The 19,294-nt window shown below is 43.3% G+C and overlaps 1 protein-coding gene across 2 annotated transcripts in view; it reads right to left on the bottom strand.

Annotated features, from left to right (window-relative positions):
* Positions 1-6,502: 6,502 nt before the first annotated feature.
* Positions 6,503-19,294, bottom strand: part of TRIM36 (tripartite motif containing 36) — a 35,354-nt gene continuing 22,562 nt past the window's right edge. For both annotated transcript variants that reach the window (XM_047730624.1, XM_047730625.1), the window contains 5 exons: positions 17,441-17,694; positions 17,097-17,221; positions 13,023-13,313; positions 9,434-9,731; positions 6,503-7,864 (listed from right to left, as the gene is read on the bottom strand). In XM_047730624.1, coding sequence (XP_047586580.1) covers positions 7,510-7,864; positions 9,434-9,731; positions 13,023-13,313; positions 17,097-17,221; positions 17,441-17,694 — 1,323 coding nt within the window. In that variant the 3' untranslated portion in view covers positions 6,503-7,509. The remainder of the gene's footprint in view (positions 7,865-9,433; positions 9,732-13,022; positions 13,314-17,096; positions 17,222-17,440; positions 17,695-19,294) is intronic.

The following is a 19,294-nucleotide window of genomic DNA, read 5'->3' as shown; positions in this document are numbered from 1 at the left end:
CAGGCAAAAGAAAAATTAATAAAATTAATTCCCTTACTACCTACAGCCCATTGACAGGACCCTGAACAGGCAGAGTGACATTCCTCTAGGGACTCAACTGCCTTAAGGTTGACACTTTGCTTAGAGCAAAAGGCAATCCTGGTCGGACCCTCCCTGCCTCCCAGATTCTTTAAGTCTACTTTAATGTATAAAAATGCCTCTGGGAACTTCCTTTATCTCTACCACCACCAGCACCACCACCACCCTCCCACCCAGAATAGTGTTGGCGATCCTCCCCCCAAGCATATGACCCATTGTTATACATCTGAAGGGTCTCGTGACTAAGGTTTTATTAGTTGGTAATAAACGACCTTTTCCCAACAGCAGCTTGCCCCAAGGTCCTGGAAACCTTGCTTCCAAAATTCCTTAGAGACTCACTCTACCCCTAAGCCCCTCCCAACTTGAAAGTGTATAATGGGGCACTCCTCAGGACCCCAGTGTAGCTCTTTCTGCCAGGGATCCTGTCCCCGTGCTTTAATAAAACCACCTTTGTGCACCAAAGACATCTCAAGAATTCTTTCTGGGCTGGGGGCTTCGAATCCTAAAGTTCTTTCCTACATCAGTGGGATGGAGCCCCGCATCCCATCGGGCTCCCTGCTCAGTGAGGAGTCAGCTTCTCCCTCTCGCCCCCCACCCCGCCTCCCACCGCCCCCCAGCCTCCCTGGCTTTAACCCCGTTTCTCTTAAATGAATAAAGAATCTTAAAAAAAAAAAAAGTATAAGACTAGAAAATCTATCCATTCAACAGTGAAATTCTATGCTGTCCTTAAAAACTTTTTTATTTAATGATGGAAATGATAGTTTCCGTTGTCATTTTAAGGGGCTTAATACCCAGTGAAACTGCTTTTCAGCCTACTCCAGAAAGGTCTTACCCCATCAGTCAGTCAGGAATGCTTCAATCAATGCCTGAGAGTCTGCCATTCAGGGGGTTCCTCCCCAACCCCCCAAAGGATGATGAGGTCATCTACGTGACAAGACCTCTTGCTTTCCTCCCCTATGGGAAAGCAGTCCTACTGGTAAAAACCCTTTTCTTCCGCTAGAAACTTTCTCAGCCAGCCTTCCTGCTATAAAAGCCTCCTATTACCCACCATCAGGCTCACCCAAACCCCCACACCCCCCTCCCCTCCAAAACCCTCATTGCAGGGAGCACTAGGTGTGGTGCATAAACAATGAATCTTGAACACTGAAAAAATTAAATTAAAAATAAAAGCCTTCTATTGTTTGATAAAAGCTGCGATCCCCAAACTTACTCAGCTGGATTTTGTTCATTTTTTGTTTTTTGTTTTTTCAAGATTTTATTTGTCAGAGAGCACAAGCAGGGGGGGCGACAGACAAAGGGAGAAGCAGGCTCTCCGCTGAGCAGAAAGCCTGATGCAGGACTCCATCCCAGGACCCCAGGATCATGACCTGAGCTAAAGGCAGAAGCTTAACTGACTGAGCCCCCCAGGTGCCCCTGGATTTTGTTAACAAGGGATACACTCTCCTTAGCCATGTTGGGAGAATCCAAATAAGGTCTCCGATATGCAATTAGCCGTTTCTGGAGCATAGCAGTCAATACACGGCAAACTTCTGGAATCACTGATGCTTATCTAGGCAAGTCTTTTAGCTGTGGGTATGTTTTGCAACTAACACCTTCTAATATCATGGGGGACCACGGGTCAAATCAAGCAAATTCTACTCACGTTTCTCAAAGATACCTGCTGCGAGTGGCTGATTTCCTTAAATGGCTGGCGACCCCTACAGCTTCCGTATTCTTTTGGAAGCCTCAACATGGAATACCATTCGACACAGTATCTGGGGAGTTTCAATTAAGTGTTTGTCTAAATGCGCAAGCTTTCAAAATGGCATTAAAAGAAAAAGTGGACCTTACCTGTAAATCTCAGGAGGCCCACCTCGGAGTACGGCTCCCATTCCAGTCGAGCCGGCCACGTTTTCACTGCAAACTAGTCCTGTCTTGGTGCCTCACATCCCAGAACCCTCTGGTGTCTGTAAGCCCAGCTGATGCCTCCATTGTGCCCGTGAGCCTGAGCCCTGGATCAGCCCTTGGCCTCGCCTGGAAGCTGGTTAGCAATGCACACTCCCCAGTCCCCACTCAGCCCTACTCAATTAAAATCTGCATTTTAGCAAGATCCCCAGGTGAGTCGCATGCCTTTTCACACCTGCTGAGTGGCTTTTTAATTAGTCCTCCACTCCTGGAGCGCCAGAGAAATCTAGCCTGAGCTAAGTGTCCCCAAGAAGCCCAAGCTTGACTCGGACTACCAGACACTACCCAAGACCTTTTCCTCTGCGTTTCAGGAGCGGGGGTTCCTTGTGAAGTGATAACAAAGACAGATGCCTGGGCTGTCGGATCTTGATGGCTCAGAATCGAGACTTAATTTTTATTTGTCTGAATTCTACCCCAAGGGATTCATCTACCTCTTTCTAGGTTCACTCTGGGCGTCAGACGCAATTAAGAGCAGGTGAACAGACTACTTATGACTCCCCTAGTACCATCGTGTATTTGAGGGTGTTCTGATCATTCGTAAAAGTATTACAGAGTTAAATACCATTTTTGGGAATGCTGCGGAAAAGCAGAACATGGGAGTGTCTGCCTTGGGCTCAGATCATGATCCCAGGGTTTGGCGATCGAGCCCCACAGTGGGCTCCCTGCTCAGCGGGGAGCCTGCTTCTCCCTCTCTCTCTCAACTAAATAATTAAAAAATGAAAAAAATAAAATCACACAGGTATTAAATGACAAAACTCACGTATGAATCCAAAACTCACCACTGCTTTGGACACGTGTTCCACAGAATCACACGGAATAAATGCCGTGAGAATTCCTGGCGTCAAATATAAAACATCTAACATAACAAGCTAGCACGCCAACTTACTCTCTTTTCCTTCAACTTATAAACTGCGGCTAGATCACTGCTTAGGCTCCTACTACAACGTACTGACCTCTACAGCATTTCATGAATGTCTTCATGCTTCCTCATCACCCAACAATGTGAAGGAATTACGCACATTTAAGAAGGAATTCAAATGTCACACGTGAGGGGCACCTGGTGGGCTCAGTCTGCGACTTTTTTTCTTTTAAAGATTTTATTTATTTGACAGACAGAGATCACAAGCAGGCAGAGAGGCAGGCAGAGAGAGGGGGAAGCAGGCTCCCTGCTGAGCAGAGAGCCCGATGCGGGGCTTGATCCCAGAAATGACCTGAGCTGAAGGCAGAGGCTTAACCCACTGAGCCACCCAGGTGCCCCAGTCTGTGACTCTTGATCTCAGGGTTTGGAGTTCAAGCCCCATCTTGGGGGTAGGAATTTCACATGTTAAAGTTACTGACAACTCAGAACTGACAACTCAAGAAATTTTACCAAGAAGATCATTTCTGGGCTACACATAGTTTCTGATCGTCAGACGTGCTTTACCTGAAAGTGGAGAGATCATTTAAGGCAAACAAAATCGAAATGGGGAAACAAATTAAGGATGACAAAGTATCTTAAAACTCTCAAATCTCAAATCATATTGAATCTACTCACCATATACAATAAAAGTTCAATTTATAAGAGATTTTCCAAGACAGTGTCCTTAGCCGAGCACATACACATTACAACTCCATTACGAAAAAAACACAAAAACTTGTGTTGTAAAATTAAGATCTGAAAAAAATACTCACTTTATGATCCATCATTGCAAAAATACTTTTTCTAGTTCCAAGATGGCCTTTTCCTCTTGAAAATCGTACCCCCTCCCAAAGGAAAAAACCATCCTAAAACAAAAATACACAGGAAACTGAAAAGCCTACTCCAAGAGCTACCAGTTGACCTGTGTAACCGTTAACGACACGGACATGAGAGCAGATGGAGGGGTGGTAAATGACCTGGTGGAGGAAAAGTCAAATCGGAAAGCTTGTACTGGGAAGACCCCACAAGCTGCATTTACCCTCGCCAATCTCCAGGCAGGCTCAGAAACCACAGGGACCATGTAAGGGAAAGCAACAGAGGGTCCTAGGGCTGGTAAGCAGGAGAGATTCAATGTGCTGGGATCCAGAAGTGATAAAAACTGGGTACCTCTCCTTTCTTGGGGGCGCTAATATTTTAGAAAATGCAGACAAAAGTGAAATGTCTAAGAGCGTCAAGCAAACAACTCAAGCAGGGAAATGGGGAGTACGTTGTGTTGCGGGGTGGGAAGACACAATTTAAAGAGGAGTTATGGACACCTGAGTGTCTCCAACCCAGGAAGATCATCTTCACTGTCTACATCTCGAGAGAGCCTTTGCTGGGTGGTGGCCAGTAGGGTTTGGCCAATAAGTAGCACCAACAGATCCAGTGAAGGATGTTTCTACTCTCTCCGTGTCCTGGCACCAGTCTCAATGGTCAGGTGAGCCCAACTCCCAGCAAGCAACCCTTCCTTAATGTCTCTCTGCCCCCAACATCTTGGAACACAATTTCCCCTTGCCTTCCTTGCTCTAGACACAGCAATGGCTTTGAGTGGTGACTCGTCTTTCCAGGGCCTCACCAGTTTCTCCAGGGTGGCTCACATCTCTAAGTAATCTTTTCATTACCGTTTCAATGGGCCCTTCTATTGTGAAGGCTACTTCCTGCCAGAACCCAGGCTTCACCAGTTTGCCATCTCAAAGCCTTCTTGAGCTCCCTTATTCTCTACACAGCATGCTCATCACTTAGCTCTTTGTAGGACCAGCTCATTCGGGGTGAGGTGTCAAACTTCTAAAGGGGTGTCCCTGGCCGCCCAGTCTAACAGACCCTTCCTCGATCACTCTTCTAGCACTTTCCTCAAAAGGAAGCTCCTAAGAGCAGGAACCTGGCTGGGCGGTCTTGGTCACCTTATAACCAGTACACAGCTCCATGTCTCAGAAAGAGCGGGAGTCAAGTCCCAGAAGAAACTTCAATTCTTAGGATATTCATCACCGTGAACAAGCTGGTGAAGTTCTTCTAAAATGAAGGCAGGCCTGTCTTGTCTTTAACATTTGGTTCTCCAGTTTCTGTAGCCATGCCAGGATTGATGGTATTCCCACACGGGACACACTCTAATCCAATGATGACCGGAGTGTGTTCAATGCCTAGGAGATAGCTCTGACTCCTCTTACTTTTCTGAAAGCAACTGCAACTATGAGAATTAAATTATACAGGATCATGGGAATAGCCTGGAATCAACTTTAAAAAAAAAAAAAAAAAAAAAAGGAAGACCCATCAAGCAAGAACAATGTGTTGTGACCCACAACCAGAGCCCAATGACCCTAGAGTATGAATATGAACTGAAGAGTCTTCTGATCAAAATCTGATTACAGAGCAGAAAAGGAGCTGTCTCCTGACAATCTGATCAATTAGCTGAAGTAAACTAGTTTCACGTTAAGCTTTTCCAATGACCGCTTCAACAAGAATTAGAGCTAGTAAGTACATGCCCAAAAACCTTACATAAAACCTTAGCTCTAAGTTAATATACTCAGCTGAACTTCTCTTATCAGTGATTTGTTTCCATTTTCCATGTAAACAGACTGAGGATTCCCAGGATGTGGTCCAACAGTTACACGTATTTCAGTTTTTATTGAAAATGAAAAAATCCAGGAGAATGATTCTTATACAACTCTATAAGGTTTTATGCACCTTTCCTATTCCTCTTAAAGCTTTTAAAATGTCTACACAGTAGGGGTGCCTGGGTGGCTCAGTGGGTTAAAGCCTCTGCCTTCGGCTCAGGTCATGATCCCAGGGTCTGGGATCGAGCCCCGCATCGGGCTCTCTGCTCAGCTGGGAGCCTGCTTCCCTTCCTCTCTCTGCCTGCCTCTCTGCCTACCTGTGATCTCTGTCAAATAAATAAATAAATAATCTAAAAAAAAAAAAAAATGTCTACATGGTATGAGCTTACACAGGCTTGAGACTCAAACCTTACCACACACAGGGCTTTAGCAGCCTGGATGCACAATGACCCACAAACACTGCGGAAATTTAGTTAGCCTACGTCGTAAAGTGCTATTCATCGGTGGGAATGGAACAAGGCCTGCTCAATGCTGAACTTCACTGTGAGAGCTCCCACTTGCGCTGGTGACGAATAAAGCTAATTTGATGCTACCCACCTGAGGGACAGATTCCCATTTAAAAATATGTATTAAAAACAAACAAACAAGGAAACCAGGTAAGGCCAAAGATTTGGGTTGGTCTATCAAAATAGGTCAAGAGCATTTCAAAACCATGAGTGCTAAAGTGTACAACAGTCTAGCTTCTGAATATTTTAATGTCTAAAAAATACACAGTTTAAATAAAAAAAGCATCTAGGTAAGAGACAGCTTTTAAAAATGAACATAAAATTTCAATTAAAATATTAATTCTTCAAACAAGAGCTGTTAAAAGGGTACACAGTCACTATGATTTTTGTTATTACTCCTAAACAACCAGATTTGTCTTTTACTGACTTTTACAGATGCTTACTGCTAAACGGCCACAGAAAACAACATCCAACTGACCAGTTACTTCACATTTTAGAATAATTTAATGACTTTAAAAATAAGTCGTGAACTTTCCAAACATGTAAACATAAACCAGGACAATCTAATATACAGTATTGGTGCCAAAAAGAAGAAAATCATAAAATCACAGGACACGATAGGAGGGCAAAAGAACCAATATGCTAAATATCAGTGAATCTTCACTAATATTTGTAAATAATAAATTATTTGATAGCACTCATTTCATAGAGTAAGAAAAACTGAAGACAAATTTTACATGAAGTGACAAGTTTCAAGTGTTAGCCAAGAACTTTGTGTTTCCTTCAAACAAACAAACAATGTTTAACTACACACGAAGGTGGGGCATTACAGCTAAAGGAACTCTTTAAAATATCCTTAAAAATACAATTTTTAATCTTAAAAGAAAAAAAAGCAGTATTCATCTTGCAGGGAATATACTCTGAAAATCCGTTATACACCTCAAAATACATAATTTTCCATTTAAATATACTACCATTTCTCTGACCTTTTTAACCTATCTATACTTTTGTTCTCCTATGAAAAACATGTAAGACACAAGCTAAGTACTAATTTCCACCCATAAGGCATCTAAAAAATATCTTAAGACATGAACATGATACAAAATGAAAAAAATCAAACACCAAAGAAATGTAATAATAAATACTTTTGTATCCCTTCCCTCCCCCCAAAGAAAGAAATGTAAGTATCAGCAACAGGGCTGACATAAATAAATTAGATTTCCTGTTCATAAAAAAAGACAGACAATCCAGTTAGAGAGTTAACCATTTCAGAGTTAATTAACCAGGAGTGTCTTTACTCCCATGGCTTGTGAAAGGCAGGACAATGACAGGGAAGAGGCAGAACTGTTTCGGTTTTCCAACTTAAGAGGAAACACGCACAAAAACCACTGTGATTACAGACTACTTAGATGATATGTAATTAGATACGAAGGTTAACACCAAGGCATTATTCTGCTCCCCGTTCTACCCTAAGTCACGTCAGATGCTTAAACTACATGTGCTCTTGGTATTCTAGGTATTTTGCCGTGATGGGTTCCTCCAGCTGGACTCCCCCGCTGCCCATTAAGGCAAATGCTGGGTACATGGTGTGCGAGCAGTCCACCTGGCGCTCGTAAAGGCATTTCATGTGATCCATGTCATAGAAAGCCACTCTGCCTTTGTCGTAGTCAAGGAAAATCCCTATACTCGTGGGCATGGGGAGAACTCTGTTCTCAGGCTCGTTGGCAGAAGTGGCTGACTTGGGTATGAAAAACTTCTTCATGCCGATGGTGACCAGTGTGAATGGCTGTGAGGAGTCAAAGCAGGCGTCTTCACTTCCGCTGTCATGGCCACTGTCTTGCTCGTATCTGGAACACAACGCATGGAGTCTTAACTGGGGCGCCAAGCCACAGGCCTTCGGGGGGCCTCCAAACGGTTTCACGCAATGATATACATCGCTTTCAAATTAAACAGTACATCAAAAGCTTTTAAGACACAAATCAGTTAAAAACATGACGACTACACATGGCCATTTAGAGTGATACCAGAGACTCAGCCTGAAATTCTTTGTCATGAACTATCATAAAATGTCTATATATATACCTGCAGATGAGAATAGTAATAAAACCCTATACAATAGTTCAGGACTCTGGCCTCTCAGAACTGAAGTGGAGGAGGGGTGCCTAGCTGGCTCAGACTTTTGTTTCCGGCTCCTGAGTTCAAGCCCCACACTGGGTGTAGAGATTGCTTAAAATAAGTAATAATAACGGAAGGAAAAAACGGAAGGGAACGGTCAGATTAAATATTCATGGCACATAATCACACATAAAAAATACATATATATATAAAACCAAGATGTGTGCCCTAACGCAAGGAATTGGCAAATTCAAGTAAAGTACACGGGTAGTGCAAAGCAATGCAGGAGAAAAAGTCATGTTTCATGGTCCTAAGAACCCTCATTCTGGACTGGGATTTCTACACGGTTCTATGAGGCAAGCAAACAAGAATGAGGGTTTTTCCCCCCAACAAATATAGAACAGTAGCAGCTTATATAAATTTTGGATACAAAAGTCCTTCCATTTTCTTCCCGGGCAGAGTTCACTTCTTACATATTTGTGATTATGGTACATTGACACTTTTAATCGGATTTTTTCACTTCTAATATTTCTGATGTTATAAGCTTTTTAAACATTATGAATGCCAATTTTCTATCAATATTCTAGGTCTATGGCATTATGTTTAACTGACCATGTCCCAATTACTGTTTTCATCGTTTTGTCTTTTTTTCACCCTTGAGCAAAAAGCTCTTCCTATCAACTCCAGCTATTAATTTGGGATTCTGTTCACACAAGTGATCAAAAATGGACTGTGTGGGCTAATAGACCTTATCCCATCTAAAACAACAAAACCATACAATCTTGGTTCAATCACCCATCTCTTAAGAAACTGGAAGTCTCTGAGATGGAAACCCATGTCCCATCACTCAATGTTGTAAAATCCTTACAGGGGACTTTGAAGAAAATTTGTGCCCCATAACAAAAGAACGACTTCCTATCTGTTCTGAAGTATGGCCATCAGAAGCACTTCACCATGCACTTGAGTAGCACTGACCACAGAAGCAAAGCAGCAAGGGAGCGGAGATGAAAACCTTTTGAAATTTCAAAGTGCAAAGCACAGTCAAGAGGTATCCAGAACAGACTCACTTCCTCACAGCACCAAAAGGAACTGCTGAATTGCAATTCTCACTGTGGAAATACAAGACAACCCAACGCCTTTCCTCAGCCAGCCATCTACCCACAGCCAAAGCACCAGGGTCTAAGGAAAGCACTCGGACCGCGGTAAGTAAACCCAGGCAGACTTCCTGGCTTGCCTTGCACATGACAAGGCTGTTTACCTGCAGAAGGATTCTCAAGTCCTAGACCGGTAAGACAACCTACCTTGGACTAACTGCATCCCGGGGAGAACGGAGCCATTCCTGCAGTTTATCACTGGAAGCGACGCCTGCCTTGACCAGGTAGGAATATGGCTCCACACGGAAGGCCCAGAAGTGCTTCCCCTTGGTAATTCCAACGTCTCCAATGATGTAGTCCAGGCTCGTGTAATAACCCACTTGGATGCGATCTGCCGCGAGCAGGAGATTAAACCCGGCTCGGCTCTCCACGCGGTCTCTCTTCAAGTTCAGCAGGAGGTGTTCATTATTGTAGCCACATTTTTCATCAAAGAGGAAACTGAATACTGTGGAGAGAGCTTGGAATTAGTCTGATGACTATGTGTTAGGGTTTCTGTAATTGGCAGTTCGATCTGGTCTTGAACCAGAAAGGACTGAAATGAGCCAAGAGAGGGGATAGTTCACACTGCCCTCGACAAACTGGGACAAACCAACGTCCTGACCGGGAGATCACCTCCAGGAGAATCCCTCCATCCAAACGTGCTCAGAAATGTCAGACGGCAGGGGCGCCTGGGTGGCTCAGTGGGTTAAAGCCTCTGCCTTTGGCTCAGGTCATGATCCCAGGGTCCTGGGATCGAGCCCCACATCAGGCTCTCTGCTCAGCAGGGAGCCTGCTTCCCTTCCTCCCTCTCTCTCTGGCTGCCTCTCTGCCTACCTGTGATCTCTGTCTGTCAAATAAATAAATAAAATTTAAAAAAAAAAAAAGAAAGAAATGTCGGACGGCAGAAGCAAACATTTTAAGTGTATGAGAAAACCTACCGATGGGGTTCCTTGCAACAGACAGAGCAGATCTCTTCTGAATGTTTTACACTACTAGATCTGTCCCTTTGCTCAAAATAAGGGACTGCTCATTTTCATAATTATCTGTACATGCATTCCACGTTCTATAGATTTGGAAAACATTACCTATTCTACTGGGGGCTTCTCCTTATCAATCAACATGGTAGAGATGAGACACAGGGCATGATGTTTAAAAAAAAAAAAGGCAAAGGTCTGTGGTTTAGAGAGATGAGTTTTAATTCCTGCTTAAGGATTTAAACCTTTGATTTCCTCCAATAAGGGATGGACATAATGCCACTCTTCTAAGTTTCTATCAACTCAAATAAATGAAGCAGGACATTGGCTGTTAGCCCCGAAGTAGAAATGACTCAAATGTCCAACAACACAGGAATGGATAAAGAAAATGTGGTCTATCCATACAATGGAATAGTATTCCACCTAAAAAAAAAAAAAAGCAAGGAAATTCTGCTACGTGCTGCAACACAGATGAAGACCCAAATACACCAGGAACAGAAGGATTAGATCATTCACTTCTGTGAGGTACAGGCAAATTCACAGAGGCAGAGAGTGGAAAAGAGGTTCCCAGGCTCTGTGGGAAGAAGGAATGGCAAGTTGGTGTTTAATGAGCAGAATTCTGTGTGGAAAAAAATAAAGCTGTTCTAGAGCCGTGAGTGGTGGTGGCCACCCAACAGGGTAATGTACTTAGTGTCACTGATCTGTACCCTTAAAAATGGTTAAAATGGTCATTTTTAACTATATCACATACCATAATTTTTAAAAAAATGTCTACTAGCAAGCTAAAGCCGTTCTCCGTTTACAGGCTGACCAATCTTCCTGGTAATGCTTACTGTCCTGCCGTGACCATTCCTGCTTCCGGTCCATCTCAAGTGTCTCCTGGTTTACAAAAAAATGTATTTGATTGGTCACCCCATTCACACGGCTTCTCTCAGAGAAAAGCAAGTCAGCTTTGGGAGCACCCAGCTGGCTCAGTTAGCAGAGCATGTGACTCTCAATTTGAGAGTTCAAACCCCACACTGGGTGTCGATATTACTTAAAAACAAAATTAAAAGGGCGTCTGGGTGGCTCAGTGGGTTAATACCTCTGTCTTTGGCTCAGGTCATAATCTCAGGGTTCTGGGATTGAACCCACATCTCCCTCTCTCTCTGCTTGCCTCTCTGCCTGTGATCTCTGTCAAATAAATAAATTTTTAATTAAAAAAAAAAAGAAGGTAAGTTGGAACATGTCGTTTCTTCCTTCCCTGTCCACCACATATGTTCCCCCAAAATAGCAGCTACTTCCAGGTTTCTAATTCCACTTTCAGTCAGAGAGCAGAGAAAAGAAAGGGGAAACTACATATGGTAAAATATCACTTAGTACTTACAAATCCATCCTCAAACTCTCTTATTGGATTTTATTCAAATTCAAGATGAACAATGTTAGCCAACCCTGATCTGTATTTGAATTCTAATTTCTTTTTTTTATAAACTGGCCACAATGGGGGGCGCCTGGGTGGCTCAGCGGGTTAAAGCCTCTGCCTTCGGCTCAGGTTATGATTCCAGGGTCCTGGGATCGAGCCCCATATCGGGCTCTCTGCTCGGCGGGGAGCCTGCTTTCCTCTCTCTCTCTGCCTGCCTCTCTGCCTGCTTGTGATCTCTGTCAAGTAAATAAATAAATAAATAAAACTTTAAAAATAAATAAACTGGCCACAATGGGCATGAAAAACACGCAGTGGAGTGTACACTTTGGACAAAAGAGGAAGGAAAGACAAGGGTGTATGAAATACGGACTCGTGAGCCACTGAACTGGGGCGGGGGGGCAGCGGGGTCTAAAAACCAACTGGAGGAAGCTCCAAGGCAGCGACCAACAGGCCAAAATGTTCTCCTGCTATGCACAAGAGCACAACTTTGCTCCTGGATCACTGGTCCATGGAGATGCTGCAGGCGGCACTGGACCTGGTGATTCTCATTCTGGAAAAATCTACAGGTGCTCCATGAGCTGCAACAGTTCTGACTCTGAAGGTGGGGGAGGGGGCTGCAAAAGGGGAGCTTTTGGGGGGGCAGGGGGTTGGGGCAGCTTCCACTTGGTTCTAACATTTGTCCTCCAATCCCGTGCATGCAGGGAATCATGGAGTTACTGAGGAAAAATCCGGAGGCCCCTGGGTGGCTCAGTGGGTTAAGCGTCTGCCTTCAGCTCAGGTCATGATCCCAGAGTCCTGGGATCAAGCCCCGCATCAGGCTCTCTGCTCAGCAGGGGAGCCTGCTTCCTCTCCCTCCAACCCCCCCCGGCCCCACCCACCTCTCTACCTGCTTGTGATTTCTGTCAAAATAAATAAATAAAATCTTAAAAAAAAAAAGAAAAGAAAAAATCCGGACAAGTCAGAAGGAGCTTAATCACAACAATATTTCATAACAATTTTTTAAAAAAATCTACCTAGATCTATGTTGTAGAGATTCCTATATACTCACCAAAAATACAGAACTCTACTACTTAAAACTCATGAGGCAGCATCTGTGTGCTTTTAATCTCAAATTAGTAGCCCTGCTCACTCGAAGTTCTTCATGTTCTCTATCTATGTCAGGCCAAATTCTAATCCTGTTCCCAGCCTACCTGGTGAAATTCAAGCATGCGGTTTCTTCCTAAACCTACCTGGGGATAGAATCAGTTTTCTAGAATTTTTTTTTTTTTTAAACAAACGAATGCTGGTTTTAGTGTGGATCTAGACAGAGAGCTGGTGCGGTTATTTTTTATTCAGGTCTCCTCGGACTCCAAGGCTTTCTGATCCCCCACATTCACACTACCTGGAGCTGGCGGGGTATGAAGAATCAGCTCCCTGCTGCAAGGACTGCAGATGGAGCCCTTGTAGGCTCTCACTCTGAAAGCATAGTTACAATTGCTTTCCAGGTCTGAGATCACTTTGCTGGTGCCACAGACTTCTATCTCGTTCCAAGACAGCATTTCTTCATCTCTATTAATCTTCCGATACTCAAGGACGTAGCTATCCGCTTTATCCTTTTCGGGATGGTACCAGTTGATCAGAACATTGTTATACACTTTGCTCTGTTCCTCATTGATCTCTGGCACGTCTATGCCTGAAAGCAGCAAGATACGAAACATGGTAAAATCACGGTGTTTCACAACCTGCATGCCCCTCCGTAAAAATGATATACCGACAAATAACTTCAATCGTTTCTGCATGGTCCGAGAATTTTCCTTTTTTTCTAAGCTTTTATTTTTTGGTCAGCAGGCGAGGGAGAGAGCACAACCAGGGGGAGTGGCAGGCAAAGGGAGAATAAGGCTCCCTGCTGAGCAGGGAGCCGCATGCGAACCCATCCCAGGATCCTGGGATCGAGACCAGAGCCAAAGTCAGATGCTTACCCAGGTGCCCTGGTCCAAGAATTTTCTGAATCTGTAATGCTGTGTATAAGAAAAGGACCAATTCCGGCAATGTATGACAACAGGGACAGGCCCTGTGGACATGCAAACTGAAATAGGCCAGACACAGAGACCTACGCTGACCACACGATCCCACTTCTATGAGGAATCTCAAAGAGCCCAATTCACAAAATCAAAGACTGGAATGCAGACTGCGGGGTCTGGAGGAAGGAGCAAGCAGTTATTAATCAAGAGGCACAAATTATCAGTCAAGCAAGACGAAGATGCTCTAGAGAGAACTCAGTACAACATCGTACTCAGTCAATGACGCTGTGTTCCACACTTCAAACTTGTTAAAATAACAGATCTCAAGATATGTGCTCTTACCACAAAATTGAAAATGAAAAAGAATAAGCACAAAAGACTTTTAAAGGTATATCTAGGTTTATACTTGAAAGGAAGGACAACGACAGAGAAGACGAAAAAAGGTTCAGTAGCAGCTTTACATGTCACATTCATTCTGAAAGACCATAAATTCAAGTTTTTTAACCATCTGCATTTCCATTTCCACCTACTAAGGAACAACACTGGACTTGAAATTGTTAATCTATGTCCTCCTGGAATTATTTTAATAAATACTTTTAACTCTAAGTTTGGCCAGTCTGACGAAGTTCAATGAACTTCCATGATTTTCTTCCAGATTGTGTTCCAAAGAGTTGCAAAGTGATTTAATTTTTCTTGGCATAAACATCATAGTTATTTTTTATTTAAAAAATCAGGAACTATATATAACACACTTGAAGTAACTCAAAGATAATCAGTGTAATATTTTTGTGCAGATCCTGTGCAGATTCTCCCACTGGCATCCCACGCCATGGCTGTATCAATATGTAACAATGATCAGAACTCGGTTTCTAGTTTTTCATGAAAAATATGATACAAAAGTATCACAGCTAAACCTTCATGCATATGCAGGATCCCTTCCATAGAAGAATTCCAGTAAGCTTAACAGCTTAGGATAAGCTAACAAAGTCTCTCTCTCTCTCTCTCTCTCTGTCTCTCTCTCACACACACACACACACACACACACCCCACACACATTTCTATCAAATCAGAGCCTCTCCCAGAAACATATGAGCAATGCAGAAGCCCGTCTGGGTATGGAACGTTCGTGCAACCGGAAGTTACAGAGCCATAATGAGATCTGTAAAGTCATTCAAAATACATTTGGGGGGGGCAAAATAACATGAGTAGTACATACCCATAACCCCCCCCCTTTTTTTTGAACCATTGCTTACTAAAAAACATGTGCATGCAGAAAACAATGAGACCACTGAGTAGTCAGGGGCTGGGGAATGACTTTCCCGTCACCCATCCACTACCCCCTGGTTCTTTGTCATACACTGGTCCAACCCAAGATTGCCAACCATCAACATCCTCTTTCTAAGGACTGTTTTGGGACCCCTAGGGCAGAGAGAACCTAGTTCTCCTAAGTAAACCAGCTCGTGTATGAAAAACAATTCAAGTCTACCTTCTGGAAAAAGGGAGACTACAGTACCTGAAGCAGAATTAGCATTTGAAAGAGTAACAAATATGTATTTAAAAAAAGAAGAGCCTTATAATAAAAATAAACACATATCCAGGGTGCCTGGGGATCTCAGTCAGTTGAGTGTCTGACTCTTGATTTTGGCTCAAATCATGGTCTCAGGGTCCTGGGATCAAGCCCTGCGTCGGGCTCCACACACAGCAAAAAGTCTACTTGAGGGTTCTTTCTCTCTCCCTCTCCTGTCCCCCGCCAACCCCCACTTACAAGTGCTCTAAATAAATCTTAAAAAAAAAAAAAAAGATAAGCACATATCTGAAAGGAGATTCAAATATAGATTTGAAAGAAATGAGGTCAGAGTAATCATCCTTCAGTTTTTAACTTTAAAACTTTTTCTCTTTTAGGTAGGCTCCATGCCCAGTGTAAGGCTTGAACTCACAACTCTGAAGTGAAGACCTAAGTTCAAGAGCCAGATGCCCTACTGACTAAGCCACCCACCCAGGCACCCGTAGAATTTCTAACTTTTTTTTTTTAAGATTTTTTTTTGTTATTTATTTGACAGAGAAAGAGAGATCACAAGTAGGCAGAAAGGTGGGCAGAGAGAGAGAGAGGGAAGCCAGCTCCCCACTGAGCAGGGAGCTCTCTGCGGTGCTCGATCCCAGGACCCTGAGATCATGACCTGAGCCAAAGGCAGAGGCCCAACCTACTGAGCCACCATACGCCCCTAGAATTTGTAACTTTAAACATGACAAACTTCCTTCAGGTGACTGTCCAAATCCACACATCTGTAACTACACAGTCATCAACCTGTAAGTATTCCGCTGTAGGGACCGTAACTGTTCACCGTCACTAGAAGAGAGATCGTGGGGGAGACATGAACAAGGTAAGAAGGGGAAAGGAAAGGAAGACCTCCCCACTGGAGAACAACACCATCATGAGAGTGTGTTACAGCCTCAAAATGTGGATGCCCCAGTTCTAATCCCCAGTACTTCAGAATGTGACTTTATTTGGAGAAAGAGTCTTTATAGAAGTAATTAAGTTAAAGTGAAGTCATGAAGATGGGAACTAATCCACCAGGACCAGCATGACTGGAGTCGTTATGGGCAGAAATTGAGACAGACGCGTAACGAAGACAGCGGAAGGCCACCATCAGCAAGCCCAGGAGAGCAGCCTCAGAAGGAACCAACTCTGCCAACACCTTGACCTCCGACTCCAAGCCTCCAGAACTGAAGAAAATACCTTTCTGCTGTTCAAGGCACGCAGTCCATGCTGTTTTGTTTCAGCAGCCCTCATGAGCTGATATGGCCAGGTAAATACTTAAAAAATCTGAGTCCGTTTTCACCTGGAGACATCATTTCTAGGTTTCTGCCCTAGAGAAACTCATACAGGTGTGCACAAGTGAACATGACAAAGACGTTCAACACAGCAACAGGGAAAAAAACAAATGGTCTCTCGGTAGGGAAATGATTTCTATAATGAAATACTATGAGCAGCTAAAATACAGCTTTAAACCAGAACTCTTTGAGCATCAAACATCTTAAACTTCATTTTTTGGAAAAACAACTCACAAAAAGGATACACATGCAATCTGATGCCATTTATTCAATGTGTTGTTTTTTTTTAAATTTTTATTGATTTATTTGAGAGAGCACGCACGCACACAAGCTTCAGAGGGAGGAGAGGCAGAGGAAAAGGGAGAAGCAGACTCCCCGCTGAGCAGGGAGCCAGTCGCGGAACTCGAACCCAGGACCCCCAGCTCACAACCTGAGCCAAAGGCAGACGCTTCACTGACTGAGCCACCCAGGTGCCCCATACGATGTTTAAAAACCACACAAACCGAAAGAATACACTCTGTGCATTAAAAACACGGTTCTTCCAAACCGGAGAGCGGGTTTTTCCCGTGTACTGCGAATTCCCATGACAAGAGTAAGCAGCTTTGGCCGTCACTGAAACTTACCGCTAGAGAAAAAGGACAATTCTCCAAGAAGTTCTGTTTGTTTCGATGTGTTCACAACATAGTCTTCAAAGGACGTCTGAGCCGCGGGTCTAAAGCTCTTCAGAGATTCCGTGGCTTTCTGTATCCTGCAGGCAGATAGTTTATACAAAAACAACTCCGTAAAAGGTCCATCAGACTAAACACGAGCGATGTGATTAGCCAAAAAAAGGCCGGTCAGTGTTTGGGTCTTAAGAGTGCGGTGAGGGTGTCTGCACAGAGCACGGCATTAGGAAGCCCCGGGAGTTCCAGCTGGAACAGAGCAGCCATGAAGGCCACTGCCAAGGAGATTCTAAACTCAAACATACCTGAGGTGGAGCTGTTTGGCCGTCTGTACAAAACAGGACTGATCCGTCTCCTTAAGCACTTCTTGGGCGTAGCCTACAAGCCCATTGTTCTCTAGAAGTCCCTGGTATTCCTCCACTTGAGTCTGAAATTTGTCTAATCTTAGTTTCTTAGATGCATCAATCGCTTTCAAAACAGATGATTTCCTCTCTTCTAGAATTTCAAAGAGCTTTTCAAAATGTGTGACTGCTTCTTCTTTGGCTCTCTCTCCATTACACTATTATAAAACAGGCACAAGGTTATATTACCTCACCTGCTAAATCCACATGTCTTTTCTCCAAATAACCAAAATTTAATCTGGTCTGACTCTGGTATTTTCAGAACAATAGTCTGGCATTGAACGCACTGCGCAAGGAACTATCGCCAACTTTTGGTGAGACGTACTTTGTAACTGCATGACACTTTTCCCCAGCTTTCATCTCCCTAGTGCACCAATCAACAATTAAATAAGGAAACAACCTTCAACATGGACACAGAGGAACCTGAGGCAGGAATTAACTGATTTAACCCAAGACAATGTACCACACAATTCTGGAGTTTTTCATTCATTTCTAATTTGGGCAACGTTTGACCCTTTCTACCCTCTTCCAATTTTTTTAAGAAAACTTAAATTGCAGCATGAAACTCAGAAAAATGACATCTTTTACTAAGATACAAAAATGTAACTCTTCTCTTCAAATTAATGTAACTTAATTAGAATTAAATCCTTTGTGACTTTAGGCAAATTATTTAACTTCTGTTATGTCTTGAGTTTTTCTCTTCTGAAAGCTGGGGATAAGAGGATCCACTCGGGTTTTTTTAAGATTGGTAAAGATTATTTACATAAAATGCCAACAACAAGGGCATAGACTCTGTACACAGAATGATTATACTCACTGCACACACAGCCCTTCGTCTACTTGGTCATAAAATGGTCCTATCTGTAGAGCTTATGGAACATTTCTGAACATCCATAAATCAGAGACCAACACGATTTTGAAAATGGGACCAGCAGAGCACACACACGCATTCATCATTACAGACCCATAAGCAGCAGCCAAGAGGAAAAAAAAAATGTCTTCAAACACATTCTTAAAAGCTGACAACATATGGAAGAAGAGCATTGTGTACTTTCCAATGGCTTCTGGCCAACATTTCTAATGAAAGGCAATTTTTTGCAGACTCCCCTCTGTTTCCTAAACCCAACAGGCAGAAATTTTTGTAAAGGGTGGGCAGGAGGGAAGAAAGAAGGGGGACAGAGGTTGGTGACATTTTGGTAGTATTTCAGTAATAAATTACAGCATTAAACTCAAAAGACCATTACATGTAGGTAAAAGGGGGGGATTTTTTTTTTCCAGCTAAGCGTAATTATAGAATAAAAGGATAGTGTGACAGTCCTCACGGAGTCAAAGTCAAGAATGCAGACCATTTCTCCCAAGTATAGGAGATTCGTGCTGATAAGCTCACAAATGTAGCTTCAGAGAAAAGGACACAAAGAAGCTAAGTACTTTCTCCAGGATCCCAAGGATCATGTCTGCATGAACAGCTCATGTGAATCACCAGCTCTTGCAACCAGTCCTGGGGCTCCCTTATTTCAGAGGTCAGGGCAGCACGACTGAGGACCAGGAGTGAAACAAACCTTCAATGACCCAAGATACGATCCCCTGAAGCAGCGGATGATACCGCCCTGATAGAGTGGGTCATCAGACAAAAATGAGAAAAACAAAATCATGCTTTTCAAGCACATGGATAAACAACTTACTTAGGGTGGTTAATGCAATCAGTGAGTATCAGAAAAAGAGTAAAACAAAAGCAGTGCTGGTGATCTGGTGCTAATT

The sequence above is a fragment of the Lutra lutra genome, chromosome 5 (genome assembly GCF_902655055.1).
Source record: "Lutra lutra chromosome 5, mLutLut1.2, whole genome shotgun sequence".
Classification (NCBI taxonomy): Eukaryota; Metazoa; Chordata; class Mammalia; order Carnivora; family Mustelidae; genus Lutra; species Lutra lutra.
This window is presented reverse-complemented; position numbering and strand designations above follow the sequence as displayed.